The following is a 22,056-nucleotide window of genomic DNA, read 5'->3' as shown; positions in this document are numbered from 1 at the left end:
GACTCCAGCGCCCGCCGCGACCCTGAAGTGGACTAGTGGAAGAAAAAGAAAGGATGGATGGTATTCCTGTAATATTAGATGTTCTTGCACCAATCGTGCATTAAAACAACTTACACAGGGAAATACAATTTAATTCAATTCTGTTGTGTTTATATAGCCCCAAATCACAACAATAGTCATCTCAAAGCGCTTTACATCATAAGGTAAAGACCCTACAATAATCCCTACAATAATACAGAGAAGACCCCACCAATTAGATGATCCCTTATGAGCAAACACTCCCATATCCAAACTGGGAGCTGGTTCCACAGGGAAGAGGCATGAAAGCTGAAGGCTCTGCCTCCCATTCTATGTTTAAATACTCTGGAAACCACACTTAAGCCAGCAGTCTGAGAGGAAAGTGCTCTAATGGGGTAATACTGTACTATGAGGTCTTTAAGATGGGCCCTGATGAAAAGAAGAAAATATAGGAGAAATATGCTCTCTCTTTCTAGTCCCTGTCAGTACTCGTGCTGCAGCATTTTGGATTAACTGAAGGCTTTTCAGGGAAATTTTAGGACAGCCTGATAACAATGAATTACAGTCGTTCAGCCTAGAAGTAGTAAATACATTAACTGGTTTTTAGCATCACTCTCAGACAGGGTGTTTCTAATTTAGATATTGTGCAAGTAGAAGAATGCAGTCCTACATGCTTGTTTCATATGCACATCGAAGGACATATATTGGTCAAAAATGTATCCGTGATTTCTCACAGTGTTACTGGAGACCAAAGTCATGCCATGTAGAAGTAAACGTTTGGTTAGACAGCATGTCTCTAAGAAACAGAGTACAATTACCTCAGTTTTGTCTGAATTTAGAAGCAGAAAATTAGAGAATCGCAGCCAAGTGTTGCTCATCAAATGCACTTGAATAATTGATCATCAGCGAGTGTGAGCATCTCTATAAAAGCAGAACTTTTGGCAGTTCAGGGATGTGTTGACAGAATGTGAAGAATGAATGACCTAATCAATTATCTTAGAGAAGTAAATGTTGTTGCCCATCAGCCTGGCAAGGGTTATAAGGTAATTTCCAAACAGTTTCAATTCCATCATTCTACAGCAAGAAAGATTATTTGAGTGGAAAACATTCCAGGAAGCTGTTGATCTTCCCAGGAATCCCACCAAATTCACCCCAAGGTCAGTCATCGCTCACAGGCCTCAGTTAGCTTCTTAATTGTTAACGTTCACGACAATAAAAAATTAAAAAAAGAAGGCTCAAGTATGCCTTGTTTCGAATTGGTGCCAGGAGAAACATGGGAACGGCCCAGGTTTCCAAAGTTGCATCTGAATAAACCACAAGACTTTTTGAACAATGTCCTTTGGAAAGATGAGACTAAGGCTGAGACGTTTGGCTAAAATCTAACAATAAACCAGCACAAACACCTCATACCAACTGTTTGGGAAGGATGATGATTTGGACTTGTTTTGCAGCCACTGTGGCTAATCTTAAGATATACGAAGAACCAGATGTTATTTTTTAAGTACACTCACACTCCTTCACCAGATCTCTCCAAAGTCTTTACATATGTTTACATGCACATTTTGCACTCAGCCTCACTGATTTTTTTAAACCTCTAGATTAAAATCAGAATGACTTAATCCTTTACAAGCAATCTGTTTATGCAAATGCTGTAGGTCCCAACAGGACTCCAGGACTCCATGGACTTGTGTTGAGACAGAACGCTTCAGTAAAAATGCAAGACCTGAATATATTGTTAAGGTTTACATAAATGCCTTCTGCAATCTATTTGTCAAGTGTCAAGTGCTAACAAGAAGAGCATAATTTCCTTAATTAAAATGGCTTGTTCATACCATCCTCGTAGACTCTTATCTTCCTGCATTGTCACTCATCATTCCCATTTTAAATCCCTGTACTTTGAAGAGAACGCTTGCTAGCACCTTCTAAACAACTACAACCTGTGTTCAGGTATGGAAGCAACGGTTAACAGCTACATTTTCCCTACTGCTGTGTGAGGTTTGAATTGAAAAATGTGAACCTACATGTTTTTCTAAAATTGACATGTTATAACATTTGCATACAATACCAAAAAATTAGGAGTGGCTGTGAGTGTACATAGCATAAAGCACCGTGTGGCTAGTAGGCTAGGAGCGGTGAGTAGAAAAGGCTCATGTAGGGCATAATTTGGTTTAGTGTGACACCTAGAGGCGAAACCTTTTATTGCAGCACTTGCCCATGGCAGCACGCTGCACAACTCTGTGGTGAAAAGAGCCTGAGCCATATTGTCATTAATGTGTGGCAATATGTGGTAGTGATAACACCACAGTCTTTGTCTTTGGCACCAGAAAAAGGTGAAAAATGGACCATTCCCCTTGCCAATGAGCTGAATTTTCACACGTTTCCCGCGGACAAAAACGTCTCCCAGAGAGAACATAACAATACATATATTATTTTATTTGCATGTTACATGGTGATAAACACAACATGTGTTCCAAGCCGTCTCCAGAAAGAAAAGGTTACTTTGCTTCGACATTTCATGTCACATTCAAATACAGAACACTGAATTCAAACAACTTTATTTTGTTAACATTTCTCATATACCTTTATTACATATCATATTTTATTTTTTAGAAACTGACTTCAATTACCTTATACCATAATAAAGTAAAATAGAAAAAAAAGGGACATTGCTGTGTCCTAATCCATGATTGAATCTTAATTCCCCGCGACAAAGGGAAGGAAGTACAAACATGATAGTTACATTTGCCTTTTAAACTTTTAAATGTAGAGTTGTATAAACACAATCTTATGGATTTGCTGACTTTACAACATTCTACAGTAGAAACATAATGCTGTATATACACACAGAAGAAGAGAAAAAACCCAATCTAAACTTAATATAGAGGGTTACAAGTGTAACCATAGCTCAATGGAAAGTAGATAGTTAGCTGCTGGGCCAACTCATCATTTATCTCATGCCTCACATGTATGCGACTTTTCCGGTAGGTTAATCATATAAACAGATGAGTACACACGCACACATACACAAGCCAGTTTGGCGATGTTTTGAGGCAATGCCGAGTAGTAAACTACATAGCTGTATCTACAGTCTTAAGTAGATATCTAGGTCTGTCTGCAGGGGGTTGGTGCTGTGTCATTATAGGCTGGCTGTTGGTTTGTATGAGCAATGGAAAAACACCAGATCTCCTTTTTTCTCGCTGCTTTATGGATAAGACAGAGCTCCATGGCTTTTACGTCAGTGGTCCTATAAGTCAAGTGCTTATTAGCTGGTTTTAACCCGCATGGAAGCACTTAGACTTCCACATCGGTGAGCTTAGTCTCATTGGAAAACACACCTGAATGGCCGAAATTCTAGACAATGACCTGTATGCAGGCTCATGAAGTCTAAGCAGGTTAAATTAAATGCAGAACGCAATTTGGGGATATCTGACCCTGCTGTCAGGGTCTCCCCCGCTAAAATAAAACAAAGAGAAAACACATTTATTTTGTCTCTTCTGTAAAGCTCACTGGTAGCACAGACTGCGCTTATGGAAACTGATCATGAAAAACTATTTCACCACAGCTACAAGATCATTCGGCTCTAATTACAGTAAGAAGATAACTGCTGATAAACTACAATAGCGTCCTCAAGTATGGTTAAGTCAGAGCCTAAAAATCAGTCTGCAGACTGTAGTATAAAAACACCAGGACTCACTCGCACAGTTGTAAAATAAAACCAAATAAGACAAAATAATAAAAAATAGCACGCAACAAGATAAAAGTGTAAAAACAAGCAGCTTCCTTCATATTCTAAGAGATCTGATCGCAAGACATTGTTTTTGTTGTGTTTCATGGAGCGAATGGAAATATGAATTCATAAATGCTTCAGTTTTGATTAAAATCGCGGTGGGTTTTCAGTCTCTGTACGTCTCAGCTTAGACTGGAGCATTACCAACACTAAACACACAGCCATGGCCTCAGAAGCATTTACAATGAGAGAACACACTGGGAACGAGTCTTTTAATGCGTGACAAGGATGACATTAATTACACGTGTGTTTTTACAGTACTATCTCGGCTTGGTTGTTTGAAAGAGCGGAGACCTGAACGCACACATCCAATCAAAGAGCTGAGCTGGGCACTGGAGTCCAAACGCTATTAGTCACCACCAGTGTCAGTGCTGTCTCTTCAACAGCTACGCCCTATGAGCTGCTCCCTTTGAAAGATTTTCTTCAAAATATCAACACGTAACATATTCATTTAACCATTTTGTTCATAAAGAAGCTAACACACTGTTCAGTCTAAGCATTGGCAAAGTGTGATTAGAAATCTTGCTGTAGGACACTGTGAGGTAACAGCATTATTATTCTCATTATTTCTCATTTGTTTGATTTTTTTTCCCATAAGGCCTTCAGCACAGTGGCCTTGGTGACACTGAGGGGAACTGCATTCAGTATTCATTTGGTTTCTTCTGTCATATTAAATCTCAGGTATGCGTAAGAGCATTATGGAGCTCATAACACTCCACTCTGCTTAACATCATTTAAGCTAGCACGCATCTCGTTTCAAGGACAGCTACAATAATTACTGCACAGAATTATAAAAACCAAAAAAACAACATAAAAACATTGTTGTATAATGAGTATCTGCCAGGTCCAAAGGTCTACATTTCATTAATCCTCAACAAATCACAACCTTATTCAGAAACATGTGAAATGAGCTTTTTTCATATATAAGGACATTGGATTCATGAGGTGCACACAAAATAATACCCCCAATATCTATATATTATGAGTTTTTCTGTATCATTTTCATATGAAAACACACGTGTTTTTGATTAAGAGAAAAACGAAAAAGTAAGTCATTCATTGGTGTCATACATTTTTATCCAAATTCCAGCAGTAGAGATAAAATGATCCTAAAACTCATCGACTGAATGCAAACACTGCTCGGTGCAGCCTCCGAGACAAACTGCACATTATGGTTTTCTTATCATAGAGTAATACAAAATTTTACTATGTACAATACGCATCATTATAACCTACTGTGTGTTTCTCTTCCCTCTTCTTTTTTTGTTGTTGTTTGTAAGTGAGAGTCTACAAAGAAAAAGAAAAACAGGTTGTTTTTTGGAATAATGGCGAAGGGTCGCAAGATATCCCAGATCTCCAGACAGACTAATTTCTTCAGGTTTGTACTCTTGCAGCAGTTCAAACTGTTTCTGTTCACTCCATCATAGATTTCTGGGCTCCGCTTGCAATGACACCGATTGCAGAGGTATCTGCCTAACACTATATCTGTGTTTCAGCGCAGTAGCATCAAATTACAGCTCTAATCTCGTCGCAAAATCAGCCGTAGCAGTTTCCCTTTGAGTTTCACATGTGTTAGTTTGAAATTTATGTGTATATTTGGCAGATGCTTTGCGTGTTTCTCATTAATGCACTGGTTATAAACACTCGGTTAAATCTACGCTTTAAGTTAACATAATACATCTAAGGGAGTAAGAAGAAATACACCTCATGTCTTCAGTAATCCTAGAGACAAATGATTGTTTTCTTGGCGTCCCTGTGAGCTGGGCCACCTTCATTTTTATTCCCATGTACACAACAAAGAAACAAACACCCCCCCCCCCCCAAAGCCCGACCCAGACCCAGAAGACAAGATATAGCAGAAACGAAAGAAGTGCATACGAATCAAAAAGAACAATGCAATTCTTTAAAACAGCACTGTTTGCGTGTTCTGTCCGTCATTTCACTGTTTTTTTTTTTTTTTGTTGTTGTTGTTCCTAAAACATTTTACTCATAACCCATCGTTTTTTTCCACACCTGTAAGCAGTGCTCGAGAGCACGTAAGGTTTTTGTATCATGATGCAAACAGTCTGGGGAACAGGGCGGCAAAGTTGGTAATAAGGTAGCAGTAAGGATGCCGGTGAGTTGGAGAGAAGAAGAAGAAGAAGAGCGAATGGGGCGGAAGGCCAAGGTGCGAGGCCGGGGGGAGGTCGGGGGGAGAGAAGGGGAAGGATGGAGGGCAGCGGTATTAACACTTCAAGAAAAGGCAGGCGAAGGAGGCTAGCAGGAGCCACAGTGATTGAGATACACAGGCAGAGCCGTTGATATCTCTGCCTGTCCCGGGTCCTGTGTGGAGAAGCAAAGACAGAAAGGCAGCAGGGTTAATGAGAGCTCACTCAGACTTCTAAAGCAACCACAATATTGGTTTCAAGAAGAAAAAGAAAAATGCATTTTTACTTCTTATTAATCCTGCACAAAAAAGTCATTGCATTGTGTTCTGTTGCGATATTCTACACAGTAAACTGTAGAATAATCATGTGTTTGCAGCCTTTTGCAGGAAGTTTTGGTGACATCTAGTGGCCATGTTGTGCCATTGACGCTGTGCAATTCAGTGATCATTCAATGCTTTAAACCACAGAGGAGGCATAAACCGGTGAGCCTGCTGATCAAGCTTAATGTGACAGAAAAAATAAATAAACGCAGTCTTGTTGCAGAATACAGGAAACTGCAACCTGCTGGTTTATCACCTGCCTATAATACTTGTTGCCATGTTTGTAGCTCATCAAGCTAGTTAAGTCAGCAGTAGCCAGGCTATCAGCTTATGTATATTATCAGTGAAAATCATGTGATTTGAATGCTAAACAAACACAACTAAACTTGTAACTCAGTTCATGCAGCACTATTATTAACCTTTGACCTGCTAGTTGCATATAATAATTGCAGAACTTATTTGGGCTCCATTTGTTGCATTTCTACCAAGTTCATAATATGCAAAGGAAAAATTCCTTCACACATTTCCCGCAAACTGGCTTTTCACGACTTTTGATCTCTGCAGCTTTCTTCTGCTGCACAAGATTTATGGAGTGAATAGACCGACATTTAGACAGTATTTTGAGTGTAAAACAAACGCTTATCACCTATCCATATGTGTCAGTTCAGTAAAATAAATGTTAGATGTCACTAAACTCAAGAAAATCACAGACGTAACTTATCCAAAGGAAATATTGCCATGGACTAATGCTGATCTCTATCCAGGCGTTCTGTGGGACTTTTGTTTTAGTTCTATTATATATTACTACTTTGTTTCTATATGTTGGCATTTTCTTTCTTTCTTTGGAGTATCACCAAAAGGAAATTTTCTTTCCACAAAAAATAAATTGATCATCTCTTTTCGCTTTCAAACATGTTTCCCTTTTGGTCAAATCCCAGTCTGCAGTGTCAGTGCTGATGTCTTCCTTTGGGAGCTAGTCTCCATTTGGCTTTGCCTCCCTGCCACAATTTCATCTTTTTACAGCTTTTAAGTGCTGGCAGAGACAACAAGACACATTTGTCACAGTGAGTTGAGCCACTGCTGGCCACGGGAAATGTCGGTTTGTTGCTCTGGTATTGTTTACGGCGCTCGTGGCATTTCATACATACACTCATCATGTCGAAGTGTGTTGTTTTTGAGTGCCGATTGATATAAAATTCAAATGTTGGGGACACGACGGCCCTCTGAGCTCAAAGCAGCACTGTGCCAGCCAGGCTCTGGGGTGTGAAAGCTCAAAGAAAGCAATTCAAACAGCATTAATTTTGTGTTCAGTGAAACAACTGTGTGGGATCTCTGACAGCTGCCAATGTGAAAAATATGATATTAACAGCGAACCATAGAAGTAACGGTGGAATCATCACCCGGCTCTGCGGCCCTGCGCAGCTTCACGCTTCTTCTGGCTGAACCATTTACGAGCGCTGTTTATTCCTCGATCTTCTCAGCAACCCCCATATGTTCTCATTACCAGCAAAACAACTCTGATAACCCCGCTGTATGCCATTTGATGCCCAGCTGCTGAACGTGTTTGAGCAGCTAAAGAGCCTTATATTCTGAAAAACCATGAAATCAATAGTCTGTAAAATAAATCAAAGTGGATTTAACCACAGCTCCAAATAAAAGAACTCTAAATTGACACCAGCGTTGCTCTTGTGGATCTGGATGTCTGAGAAGTTTAGGCGCCAGAGACGTGTGTGTGATTGCGTATGTCAGCTTGTTAACATGCTTTTTTTTACCCTCAAGTGGCCAAAAATCAGTGATGGAACTAGAACGCTTCATGAATATTGCAAACATTTACATGCTTATGAATGCAGCTCAGTTATTAAAGACATCCACGCTGTGATCTAATTTTATTTTTGATGCTGGTGTATTGAGACAAGCTTTGGTTACATCTAGCCGACCCCCTTCTTCCATTTTAAATCTTCACCACCGAGCTGAAGGTGCCTTTGTGTGTCTGTGTCCCATTCTTGTGTGCTGAAGGTGGATTAGGACAATCTGGTGGCACATGCTATTGTTCTGGGTGAGTCTTCTCTCTCTGTGTCTGTGTTAGTTTCTCTTTCCTTTATGTGTGTTAGCATTCTTCAGTTTTGCCTCTTGGTTTTTCTGTAGTCTGACCTCATTCCATGTCCTAATGAACCATGTACTTTACTTAAAATATGTTTGTTCACCTTTGGAAAAGAATATTTTGCTTTTCTTGAGGTTTTTCTCCATTAATAGTTCTTTTGTGGTGTTTTTTGCATGTTTAAATAAAGTTTCTAAGGGCAGAGACTGCGTCACACAGCACAGAAACAGACTTGGCTTCTCTTTGACTTTAGTCCGAAACGTAAAACTTTTCACCTACTGCCAAAAGCTCATTTCATTCTCCCGCTCGAGCCATCTTCATTTCTGTAAGTGTTCAGCAAAATCGCTCTCATGCAGAGTTGAGAACACAGTCGGCCGAATGACTAGAAATGAACACACGGTGAGCTCTTTACTTCTCGCAGTCGTTCAGCAGCGAAGCTTAAAGCAGAGCACACAAACTGCAGCGAGCTTCTGCTCTTCTGATTTTCAATTGTTCAGGAAATTAGGTTAATAAAATTAACACTTAACCTCCATATTCATTATCCTTTAGGTGATTTTTTTGTGACAGAGGACAAGAAAAAGAGGTGCAGTAAAGAAACACCCAGGCATCTGTATCAGCATTATAGCGTATGGGCTGCCTGCTACGCCCAGTGAGCAAAACCAGCACGCCAGGTGATGCCTTGTTCATACATGGTGTAGAGATGATACTATAGCCTTATTGTTATATATGAACACACAGGGACTGCATAGAAAGGGGTGGAGGAGACGTGCTCAGCCTGAGCCTACAGCAGCCCTATAAATATGACAGAGAATTAAAATTTTGAGCTTAATCTTTAAAGCAGAGAAGGTGTCTGCTCTCCAAAACAATCTGGACACTGCTTCCACAGAGAGGGCACTGATAGCTGAAGGCTCTGCCTCCCATTCTACTTTAAAAACTGGCAAATTCAAGTAAGCCTGCAGTCTGAGAGTGAAGAACTCTACTGGGACACTGTGATACAATGAGGTCTTTAAGATATGATGGAGCCTGGTCTTTCAGGACTTTGTACGTGAGGACTTTGAATTTAATTCCTTGATTCAACAGAGAGCCAATAAAGAGAAGCCAATATAGGAGAAATATGACCTCACTTCTGTGTTTTCAAGGTTTTTCAGGGAGCTTTTAGGACAAATGGTTAACAGGGAATTCGTGTAGTCCATCCTGGAAATAACAAATGCATGGACTAGTTTTTCAGCATCACTCTGAGACAGGATGGTTCTAATTTTGACATGATGGCAAAGATGAACTCAGTCGGGCCTAAAAATGTGTGTTAGCGGACATATCCTGATCATGATATTAGTAATGGACACCAGGGTGGTACTGGCAGACATCTAGGTATCTGGTTAGACATGTTGCTGAGATTTTTATGGCCAAATACAGTAACTCCAGTTTTGTCTGACTTCACAAGCATAAAATCATAGGTCACCCAGGCCTTTACGTCTGTAAGACATGCCAGTAATGCCACATTTAAATAGCACATGGAAGTAGTGCTGGTGGTGAGCAGGTTTGCTACCAATCAGAAAGTTGGTGGTTTGATTCCCATCTACTCCAGCCTGTGTTGAAGTATCCTTAGGGCAAAATACTGAACCCAGAGTTGCCCTGAGGGTGTGTGGGGGTTAGACAAGTGCTTAGCTATAGAAAAAAGTGCTTGCATGAATGTATGTGTGATTGGCTGAATGAAGCTTGTAGTATAAATCACTTTGATCGCTCAGTTAGAGTAGAAAAGTACTCTATAGGTACTAGTCTATTCACCATTTTAGTGTGTATTTACTCACTATAGAGGAAAAGGCTGGCATTCTGGACGCCCAGTCGGTTTGAGGCCACGCAGGTATAGTTCCCATAATCCTCTTCAGTGATGTTGGCAATCGTAAGACTAGTGGTAGTTCCAGAAGTTTGGATGGTGATGCTCTGGGTATTGGCCAGCCTGGAGAGGAGACGTAGACAAGACAGTTTTAAGAAACTTCAAAGTAACAAAGATTAAAATTAGGTCTTGAAACCAGAAACCTTGAAACAACATTCAAAATGTCTTTACAAAGTGATACATTATACATGTCCATATGTTTTATAATCATGTCTGCCTGCAATGTTTTGCTAATGGACTGTTACTGTACTGCAGTAAAGGTCTTCAGATAGCCAAGACCATTAATTATATTCCAAAACAAGTTGTACCTTCTAGCCGGCCATTACTTTGCATCAGCGGGGGTCACGCCGCTGAACTCTCTGAGCGTAGGCGTTGTGGCTGCTCAGAAGAGCGAGATAAGCCTTTCTCATTTTGGAACAAACCTTTTTCATTAACAGTTCGACAGGACGCTGCATTTTACCAGGAGGTGAACCTCGACCTTTGGATTATGTGGCGAGCAAAGAGAACAACATGCAGTTCGCACGGGGCGGGGGTAACGCCTGTGAAGATTTAGCTTTGAATGAATACCTGCAGAACTTGCAAACGCGGCCAAATGAGTGGAAAAAATAATGTGTTACTTTGTTCCTCTAGATCAACAATTCAAACGTCACTGTTCACATTATTTTAATTTTCTTTCTTTAGCACCAACAAAAAAAATACTTTCAGCTGTTTTCGTCCAGATGAAATACCAACACGCCGCTAATGACCGTCACACTTCTGACTGTCACTGATGTCAACCTTGAACCCGACTCACAGCAAATGAATCAATACAGCTTTTGCTGACTCAGACTGTATACCTCGCTGATGAACTGCTCCTTACATCATCACGACTAAATAAAACTCATTTAACGCCCCGCCGTGCATAATGGATTCGGCTTGTTCTGGGCTGATTGAGCGCTTTCATATCATGAATGAGGTGAGGCTCATTCAAGGCGACTCAACTTAATCCTGCTTAAGTCGGGGTAATGTGGTAATCGGAATTCGAGCAGAGGAGTGAGAAGTTTGTGCTGACACATACGAGGCTGATAGGAAGTATTAACATAAAAAGGAAACGGCACATCATGGCACAGCATAATTTGGCTCGCCGGGGTGCTGCGGTGGCGGCGGTGGGGAGGGGACTTGATAAAGTGTTGTGGTCCTTCCAGCAGGGACACCTTGGGAATGCTGGGAACAGCGTGTGTGTGTGTTTGACAGTAAGAGAAGACGGGGCAAGTGCACCAGCAGAGTCTCCCACTCCATCTAAAAGCAACCCAACCTCCCCTGATGATAAGGCCAGCAGCAGAAGATATATTCTCCAGTGTGTCTTCATGAGAAGTGACTGCACTATTAAAAAGGCCTGCCTGCCTATGGAGCATGCTGAGCGATCTAGATAATGCACAGCACTACAGGGAGCTGAAAACAAACACCTATGTTTTTTTTTTTTACAGTAGATTACAGTTCATGATTTGTGATGCTCTGGCAAGGGACTGAACGCACGCAGACAGAAAAGATAGAAGTCTCTTTTGTTTTCACAGTTTGCTACAAAGGCTGTTAGTTCACTTAACCAGCTGCAGAAAACTACAATGTTATAAAAAATTAAAATGGATCTGTGACCTCCCAGAGTTCACCTTCTCCATATTTGCATTTATGGGGCTCAACATTTCTGCTGCCCGTTTTAACTTTTAACGCGTTGGCACACGCAGCTTCACGACTTCCATCACTTCTGATTTCAAGTTCATCCTCAAATATGCCTGTGTGTCTGCCAGGTTCTTCATCTGGCATAATACACTGGAATACATTATCTGAAATTTGGCAGGAGCTGTGGATGTCAACCTTTTTTCCTCTTCCCCCCCCTTTTTTTTTGGAAGGACGCTTTTATATTTGATGATTTTCCTCACAGGCAGAGGGCAGCAGAGCTCTACTGGATATCTTCCAACCATTGTTTCCTAATGCAGGGAAGCTACAATAAAACCCTGAACTGAAATGATTTGACCCCGTTTATTTGGCAGAGGGCATGTGGCGCGCGCACGAGGGATGCGGTCTCGGGCCGGGACAGATGAAAGACCAAAGCAAATCATCGGACGGACAGATTAGATTCCGCAGCCTGTGGGAGAATCTAAAGTAGGTTATCAGCGCCAAGGAGAGTGACAGGTCTGTCATGATTCAGGGCCAGTGATAAATGAAATCAAGTGGAGAGTCCTGCTGAGACTTGTAACCCAGAGATGATTGAAAATGCTCTGGTAGTTGTGACAGCCGCGCGTCAGCTGACAAAACAACAAACATATCCGTCTGTCACGCTAGCTGACAACTCAGTTTGGGTTTTCTCATGTCAGGAGCACGGATGGAGTGAATCACTGTTCAAAGAGCAGGAGAAGCATCCTACTTTAGATGCTTTTGGAAATAGGCAGACGCTGATTCTAAGTTTTGTAGTGTACTGATTTACAACTTGATTCAAATTCCATCATGTGGAAGCAGTGGGAGAATGCAAAAAGCGCAGGAAGGGTCATGACATCCAGGTAGCATTATCACTGCTCTAAGATCATGATGTATCCGTCTCTGCTGAGGCTAATTGGGTCTCCAAGCACTGTGAAGATTCTCAGAGACTGGCAAAGACAGAGGCGTTGTGAAGTAATGCTCATTTATGTTTCATAGCATGAATTTCACTTCATCACCTGAGGAGATTTCAGCAAGACTGACAGAAGATGGATGTTTGCAGTTTTAGTGGAGTTAAGCTTCTCTGCTCAGAGTTCAGCACCTCGTTGTGTGTTCACCAGCTCGTCCCAAACAGTTTGTTCAAACTCTGGATTGTTTGTTTCCTCAGTTTGCTCAGTGCAGGTGAGAGCAAAGCTTTTGGAACCGAAAATTGGTGCCTCAGTCCCGTTCCAGGTGAGCTGCTGTGTTTTTTTGGTTTTTTTTGGAGGGGATAAAACAAACCCGGGACAGAAAGTGATTACAAAAACTCCTGAAGTCCTTCTAAGCTGACTTTGACGAGGAGGCAAAGTTTCTTTGCAATGTGTGGGGCAGCCACTCTGCAATGCCACTGAAAGAGTTGTTTTACACCTTTTACTGCACATCAGTGAGTCCCAATAAAAAAAGAAAGAAACAGTATAAAAATATTAAAGCAGCTAAGTTATCAAATACAGTGAGATTTAACCAGAATAATCCGAGATCTGAGAGGTTTCGCTAATTAGAATAGCGACCCTGTTTGTTTACCTAAATACCATGTACAGGAAGGATTAAACAAGGCTTAACACAACAAAAGACCAAAGCTAATGAGAAAACTTCAGTGGAACTTAAATATACTTCTAAAAAATGTAAAAATTAGAAGAGAAGAGTTCTTTTCTTTCAATTATAACACACTTCCCTGCCCAACTTAGCTGTTTTCTTTTGAGCTTATCTGATCAAAGGAGTATAGGAGAGTTGTTAATTTGTCAGTTGTTATTAGTGATATCACCTATAAAGATTTCATCAAGTTGAGATGAAAGAGAATGAATGATGACCATTAGAGATTTTTATAGCTTTCCAATCAAAAAGTGCACAGTGTTTATCAGCACGAATCTAAGCAGCAGTTGTTAGCACACCAGCTAAATAGCAAACAAGTGTTCTCTGTAAAGATCAGGCACACTGCTCATCAGCTACAACAGCTTCCTTTGTTTTAATCTGGGTCAGTGAAGAACTTGAGAACGTTAGCAAAGGTATGGTTTCATTAGCCAAAATCAAAGTGTTATTATCAAAGCCTTTTCTGATGTTGCTAAATATATGAATAATAACAGCAATATCCTGAACTGTTTTATTATTAATATTAGAGCTAATGTTTATCCTTACTTCAGTGTAGCACCTTGAAGAACCTTGTTTATCTTTTACAGGTATTTGGCTGTCGAGGCCGGGGCACTCGACTAGAACATTTGTCTTTTACTGCACTCTGTTTTTACCCAATATTACATATTTTAGGCCCCTTCTAATTTCAGTGTAATTCATACAGAAACATTATATATTACACTAAAATAGCAGAAGATGCTTTCAACCAACTTAACGAGCAAACTCTCGTTGGATTAGTTAGCTAGCTACAGGTTTGCTAAAAGCAGCTGTCAGTGCACTAAGATATCACCCTTTTGGTTAGATCCCTAACCAATGTAAAACCTAAAACCTCATCAGTAATGTTTAGTGAGGTAAGACATCAAGGGAGCCACCATAGACAGAATTAAAGATGGATGTGGCAACAATCCAATGATTTTTGAAGTCCCGTTTTGAAGCCTTGAGATTATGGTATGGTATGATAATCTTTTACTTGAAGTCTGCAGCCATAAACAGTAGGCAACTGGAAATGAAGATGCAAGGGTAGATAGCAATTTTGACCACTAAATCCTACACCTTTAACCACATCTGTGCCATATGAGAATCAAAGACTGGGTAACAGCCCATTACATGAAATTGAATTTAAATGCAGATATTATCTGATAATCTGTGTGCATATGAGGTTAAACTAATTAAGAAGGAAACAAGCGCAGGAGCAAGACCTCCTGTTAAGAATCAGGTAAATAAGACACAACGGGCTACAGTGCATTAGGTTTGATTATTGGGGAGTGGGGTAGTAAAATTAAAAAGCCAACAAAAGATAAATGATATTATTATCGTGCATTAACATCACCATCGTCCAAGGAGAAAGAGCAATAACATTTTCCACTGGCGTAGAGGAAGAGGGGTGCCATGAATAGGCGCACGGCCAAAATCCTCTGCGGGACAAAACAACTGAGATGGATGAGAGTTGGAAACAACAGATAATGCAAAAATGTTTCAGCTACCATAAATCTTTCTTTTCAAGCACTGTCATGATAGGACTATTGCTTTGGAGAGTATATCTGTGATAACACTCTTCCAATATTTTTCCTACAGTCTTCGGTGAACTTTTACTGCTGCACTTTGGGCGTGAGTGAAATTGCGCAGCATGTATTTTTCGTCTTTATTTATTTTTTCTTATCATTAGCTTGTTCCCGTCGAGCCCTCTGCGTTCCCACACTGACTCAGCCGTTGAGTCTGCAGCTGAGGAGGAAATTTCTCAGGTTATTAAATGACAAGTGTTGAAACTGAGGCACTGGCTTGTCATTCCCTTTGAATGTCATTACATTTCCTTCCTCTTCAAGTGTTTTTCAGGCGCACGCATGACACTTAAGAGATTTTCAGAGCTTCCCAATAAACATCTGTGTCTGGTCACACAATTGGCAATTTCACAGGAGACAGTACAGTGCAGGGATCCAGATTTCCATTTCAGTGGAATTACTTTCAGTATAAAAAAAAGAAAAAGAAAAAGAGTTTCTGAGATTTTCAGCAGCTACACCACATAAAGTAGCAGCAAGGCCGATCTGGTCTCGTTTTTCTCTTCTCAAAAGAATGTCACAGAAATCACTGCTGCGATGTTCAATTAACAACAGAATAGCAGCATAGTGAACGATAAAGTGGATGATTAGTCACCACTGAACTACACGGACGATGTCGTCAAAGCAAGACAAGGGTTTGACAATGGGGACCACTGTAATTTGACAAAGGAATCAAAGCAATCCATTATAACCACTGGATCATAATACAGAGCATGCCTGGCACTGAAAATATGAAAAAAAAACCCAGTAATGAAGCTCAGCCGGCACACTTAGGAGCTGAGAAGGGATCAACTCAGGACAAACCATGCAGAACGATACTGATGGAAGCCGTTTTTAATGCACAACAACAGGCAGGACCTTGCTGTTGCCCTGTTATTTAAAGACAGCTCATACAGTGAGTTAATTCATTACTCGCGCCTTAATTCTTATAAAATCTCTTAGCCTCTATGATTACTTTAGGTGCAAAGCCAACAACATAAATCAAGTTTTCTGACTGCCTTGGGCCAAGAGAGGTCAAGTCCATTCAGAGTCATTTCCGCACGCTTTCATCCGATGCCTGTGACCGGCAGCACTTTAGCTGTAACTAATTAATAATGATCAGAAATAAAAAGGTTCCCGGACAGGATTGTAATGCACGTCGAGTATGAGGGTTTCAAACATTGTGGAGGCTTTTCTCCAGGACTGTGCTGTTTCCAGTAATTTTAAATGAGAAAAGGTTTTCCATCTTGAAACACTACAGGAGTTCATTACCATCAGTCAGTGAGTTGCCATGGTTGTTTGTGGTAAGGGAGGCTGATGGCTTGCGCTCTATGTAATGGGTTGTTGGTACACAGCTTGATTGTATGCGCCCGATGTTGTTGTTTCAACTGTATTAATATTTTAGTTCACTCTTAGCCCTTGATTGGCCTTTGAGGAGGCAAAGAAAACACACAGGCTGAGATTACAACCTGAACTTCAGCTACTATATGAACTCTATTTATCTGCAACTTTAGACTGCCAGCATTTTTTGCTGACATTTGATCTTGACAGCTATGTAAAATCTGAACGTTGTGTTATCTCCCCTCCAAGTCAGTGTTTATGCAGTTCTAGTAGTGTGTAGTGTGGTTTGTAGTGTAAAAAAAAACAAAAAACAAGTGGGTGATGCTTTTACCTTTTATCATCTCTGTACCATTCGAACTCTGGTGTGGGGACTGCGGTTACTTCACACCGCAGCGTCCCGTTGCGGCCCACGGGAGTCTCGGAGCTCTGGGTTTTCTTTATTGTTGGAGGATCTGCAGAGTCACGCAATGCTGACATAAGTCACACGTTAATGTGTGGGGATAGGTATCTTTGGAATAGGCAGACTAATATAGTTACAAGCATGTCTGAACAGCATTAGTAATATATAGTTGTGGTCAGAAGTTTACATACACTCAGCATGGGTATGAATGTCGGGGTAATTCAAGTCTTTTAGTGACTTCTTTGAGCGGTTCTTTTTCCTGAGTGGATTGTTTATACAGCACACTTTGTTAATGATTGTAATGACTTAAAGCTCCAACCTCATCTCTACTGAAAATTTGTGGACTGGGCTTAAAAGTGGAGTCTGTGCCAGGAAGCCAACCAATTTAAATGAACTCTATCGATTCTGCCAAGAGAAATAACAGCCAGAATGCCAGGACCTTGGTAGCATCTGGTTGAGGTGCAACTTGCTTAGGAACATTAAACCAGATATTAGTGGAGGTAAATTCAAAGTAAATCCAAAGTAAATTCAAACTTATGCTCCCAGTTTTTGTCATTAAAAAGTCAAGTCATATCTGGATACAAATTGAACTATTCAAAAAGCCTGCTGTTCCCTATTAATAACATAGAGCAAGACTTCTCTGCCTTCCCTTTTAAATTAGAAAAAGAAACATTTAAATATTTGGGAATAAATATAACCCGCACAATGATGGAGTTGCGGATTCATAACTTTGACACTTTGTTAGAACAAACATCACAAGATTTTAAAAAATGGGCAACACTTCCAATCTCATTAGCAGGCAGAATAAATATAGTTAAAATGGCAGTCTTACCAAAATTTCTTTATATTTTCCAAATGGTCCCTGTTTTTATAACCAAATCAAGTTTCAAAGATTTAGACAGATTAATAGCAACATTTATTTGGAAAAATTCAAATCCCAGAATAGAAAAAACATATTTGGAAGTACCAAAGGAGGCTGGTGGGCTAGGGTTGCCAAATTTTATCTTTTATTACTGGGCGGCTAATATCACCAAATTATTGCACTGGAAATATGTTTATGAGAATAGCGAGAGTGAAGCTTGGGTAAAAATGGAACTGATGTCTAATCCACTTCCTCCCCTAACCTCATCCCTAGCTCTAAATCAAAAACAGAAAATAACAAATCCAGTTGTAAGAACATCTATTAAAATATGGCTTCAATTCAGAAGGCACTTCTGTTTGCAACAGGTTAGTAATTTTTTCCCTGTTGCCTGTAACCCTTTTTTTTTGCCATCCATTTCAGATAAAGCATTCCAAATTTGGCACAATAATGGTTTGAAGTTTTTTTACAATTTATTTTCAGGAGAAACTTTTAACACCTTTGACACTCTGATGAGAGATTACAATATACCAACCTCACATATGTTTAGATACCTGCAAATACGAAGTTTTGTAAAAAAAATTGTTTCCTTCTTTTCCCTACCTACCCCCTAAAAATCAAGTGGATACCATTTTGGAAATGGATCCTTTCGGCAAAAGGAGAATCTCTGTTATATACAAACTGATACAGAGCTTAAGGCCGATTACTTGGAAAAAAATTAAAGAAAATTGGGAAAAAGATATTGGGGTGGATTTATCTGATGATGAGTGGAGATCGTGTTTGAATCGTATACATACTTCTTCCCTTTGCATTCGCCATGGTTTAATTCAGTTCAAAATTCTCCACCGTCTTCATTATACAAGAGAAAGACTTTCAAAATTTTTCTTGGAAGTTGATCCTGCCTGTCCCAGGTGTGGTCATAATCCAGCAAGTGAGGGTCATATGATGTGGTCTTGTCCGAACCTGGATAATTACTGGGGAAATATATTTAAAGTATTATCTCATATCAGTGCTCAGAATTTAGTGCTTGATTTCCGCATTGGCATTTTTGGAGTTATGCCATCTCAATACAAAATTAGTAAATCTCAGGAAAATGCCATAGCATTTGCTACACTGCTTGCCCGTAGACTTATTTTATTTCACTGGAAGTCTGATAAGGCTCCTTCATACATACAATGGTTAAAGGAGGTGCTCTTTTTTTTGCCACTGGAAAAACTTAGATACAGAGTTCTCTCATCACAACAAAAATTCTCTGCGACTTGGAACCCATTTATTGACTATATAAAAACGCATTTTCCAGATGTGTGACATACATTTTTTGTTTGTTTTGTTTTGTTTTTCTTTACTTGAGCCTTGGGTGGGGAGGGAAGGGGAGGTTTCTTTTGTTTTTTTGTGTGTTTTTTTTTTTTTTGTGTGTGTGTGTGTGTGTGTGTGTGTATAATCGCAACGTTTTCATTATGTATTGTGATCATGATTTGTAAAAAAGAAAAAAAATAATAATTTAATAATGTATCTGTTGAAAAAAGATTAAAGACAAAAAAAAGTCAAGTCATGAAAAAGAACAGTTCAAAGAAATCATTGAATCCCCAAATGACCTTGACAGTCAAGTCCACAATGGCTGTAGATAAACCTCTGAGCAGAACTGTGAGTGGTGCAAAGGAAATCTGAATTTAATTACAAACACTTGTGAGTTGACTTGATGCATGCTCAATCATCCAGGTAAGTAAAAAGGTTGAATCTGTTCATTTGGACGTTTGCAGCATTTTCAGTGGGAGAAGCGTTTCGTCACTCATCCAAGTGACTTTAATAATTTGCATAATAATCAGTGATCAAGGTACTGACCTTATAGCCCCTTGTTCATTTAGTGCTCTAGGTTCAGTTATTGTGCAAATTAAAGCCTTCAGTTAATCCAAAATGCTGCAGCAAGAGTCCTGACAGGGACTAGAAAGAGAGAGCATATTTCTCCTGTATTGGCTTCCCTTCATTGTCTTCCTGTTAAATCCAGAATTGAATTCAAAATCTTGCTCCTTACATACAAGGTCTTAAATAATCAGGCTCCATCTTATCTTAATGACCTTGTAGTACCATATCACCCTATTAGAGCACTTCCCTCTCGCTCTGCAGGCCTACTTGTTGTTCCTAGAGTATTTAAAAGTAGAATGGGAGGCAGAGCCTTCAGTTTTCAGGCCCCTCTTCTGTGGAACCAGCTTCCAGTTTGGATTCGGGAGACAGACACTATCTCTACTTGTAAGATTATGCTTAAAACTTTCCTTTTTGCTAAAGCATATAGTTAGGGCTGGACCAGGTGATCCTGAATCCTCCCGTAGTTATGCTGCAATAGACGTAGGCTGCCGGGGGATTCCCATGATGCATTGAGTTTTTCCTTTCCAGTCACCTTTCTCACTCACTATGGGTTAATAGACCTCTCTGCATTGAATCATACATGTTATTAATCTCTGTCTCTCTTCCACAGCATGTCTTTATCCTGTCTTCCTTCTCTCACCCTAACCGGTCGCAGCAGATGGCCCCGCCCCTCCCTGAGCCTGGTTCTGCCGGAGGTTTCTTCCTGTTAAAAGGGAGTTTTTCCTTCCCACTGTCGCCAAAGTGCTTGCTCATAGGGGGTCATATGATTGTTGGGTTTTTCTCTGTATCTGTTATTTACTGTACAATATAAAGCGCCTCGAGGCGACTGTTGTTGTGATTTGGCGCTATATAAATAAAATTGAATTGAATTGAATTCAAATGTACTGTTCATAAGGTTGGGGAAACCTGCAGTCAGCTGAGACTGAAGAAGCCACTTGGACGAGTGATGAAATGTTTCTCTCACTGAAAACGCTACGTCCAGATGAACAGAATCAACTTTTGGGACTTGTGAGTTGAGTGTTTGCCACATTTTGTAGATTCAGTGTAAGATTTTGCTCCAGTTTTAGCCCTTACAGCTCAAAAAAACAATGTAAAACAGATTATCCAGGTCTCGATTAATCAGTGAACTTAATCGATTGAGTTCACATTCATCAAGTATATTAGCATTCATCATACACACATAATCATTTTCCATCCCAATGGCCAAAAATGTGTCCCAAGTGGATTAATGCCCATTTTCCAGTCAGGATAGGAAATGGTTTAATAAAACAATCTTTATCATTTAAATCAGGCACTCAGTCTTGGCTAAAGTGCGGTTTGGGCAAACAGCCATCCATGATTTATTCAGATCAAAGAGAATTCTGTAACTTCTCTTCAGGGGAGGTGTTGGTTTGTGATGGCTCATGAGCTGTTCATCAATCCTGAACAGCCGACGAGTGTATTAACACTGGTCAGGAAATAAACCGTGGAAAGGACATGATTACGTGGTCTTGTTTTGAAGTTTGAAGTATCCTTTAAATGATGATGTGTTGTGTGAGAATTACCATGGCAATGACTTCTGCAATCAATGTTACCGAGCTTCTCTTTCTACCTGGACTCATCTTGAGAAGATTGAAGGGTGCTCCAAAACTTTCAACATACGCCCTTTACTCCATGTCATGCTGTTACACTCTATATGCTTCTATCCATATGCCTATCCTCCGATCTTGACTTTTATGGGCTTTTATCCACCGAGTGTATCATCATATCAAATGCCTGACATTAAATGTGTCGAAGATATTGATCAGTGTTCAGTTTGGAATAAAGCACGCACTGCGCTCTGTATTTACTTACAGTTGACAATCACATTGACGTATTTGACATCGGGAGTGGCAACGTCGTTGCTGGCCTTACATTCATAGCGGCCTGCTTGGGTTCGCATGATGCCTATAATGTCCAGGTACTCTTCTCCGTCCAACGGCTCGGCTGCAGAGAGACAGAAAGACAAAAGAGGTGGAGGCATGAGTGAAGGAGGTACCAGGGAGAGGAACAAAGAGAGCACACAGAGCGGGAGGGTACACCAATTAAAGTGACAGAGAAACTGACTAAATGATGGATTTCTGCTGTATGATCAGTGGTACAACAATGACTAATGAAGTGCCGTTCAATTTTAAAAGGAACAGCTCAACATATTGTGGAAATTGATACTGCTGTTATTTCTGAAGCCAAAAGCCTAACTTAGCAAAAAAGACAAAAACAGCAGAAAACAGCAAGTCTTAAGCTCAATAATTAACATGGCCTATTTTATTTGTCTTAAACCCGAGGTGTTCTCATCCAAATGCATCAAATACTGCTGTTCTGTCAGATGCACGAGGTGTTCCTTGGCATTAGTGATGCATAAGCTGCGTAGATGTGGGATTTGTATCTCATTTGGAAGCTTACTGTTCACTCATTCATTGCTTTTTACTTTTGCTTTGAC

The 22,056-nt window shown here is 40.2% G+C and overlaps 1 protein-coding gene across 3 annotated transcripts in view; it reads right to left on the bottom strand.

The window, feature by feature from the left end:
• Positions 1–2,430: 2,430 nt before the first annotated feature.
• The window catches only part of LOC116328960 (limbic system associated membrane protein), a 1,233,629-nt gene continuing 1,214,003 nt past the window's right edge, over positions 2,431–22,056 (bottom strand). For all 3 annotated transcript variants that reach the window (XM_039622696.1, XM_039622695.1, XM_031750856.2), the window contains 4 exons: positions 21,432–21,563; positions 16,808–16,928; positions 10,179–10,327; positions 2,431–6,127 (listed from right to left, as the gene is read on the bottom strand). In XM_039622696.1, coding sequence (XP_039478630.1) covers positions 6,030–6,127; positions 10,179–10,327; positions 16,808–16,928; positions 21,432–21,563 — 500 coding nt within the window. In that variant the 3' untranslated portion in view covers positions 2,431–6,029. The remainder of the gene's footprint in view (positions 6,128–10,178; positions 10,328–16,807; positions 16,929–21,431; positions 21,564–22,056) is intronic.

This window comes from Oreochromis aureus, linkage group 14, assembly GCF_013358895.1.
Source record: "Oreochromis aureus strain Israel breed Guangdong linkage group 14, ZZ_aureus, whole genome shotgun sequence".
NCBI classification, from domain to species: Eukaryota; Metazoa; Chordata; class Actinopteri; order Cichliformes; family Cichlidae; genus Oreochromis; species Oreochromis aureus.
This window is presented reverse-complemented; position numbering and strand designations above follow the sequence as displayed.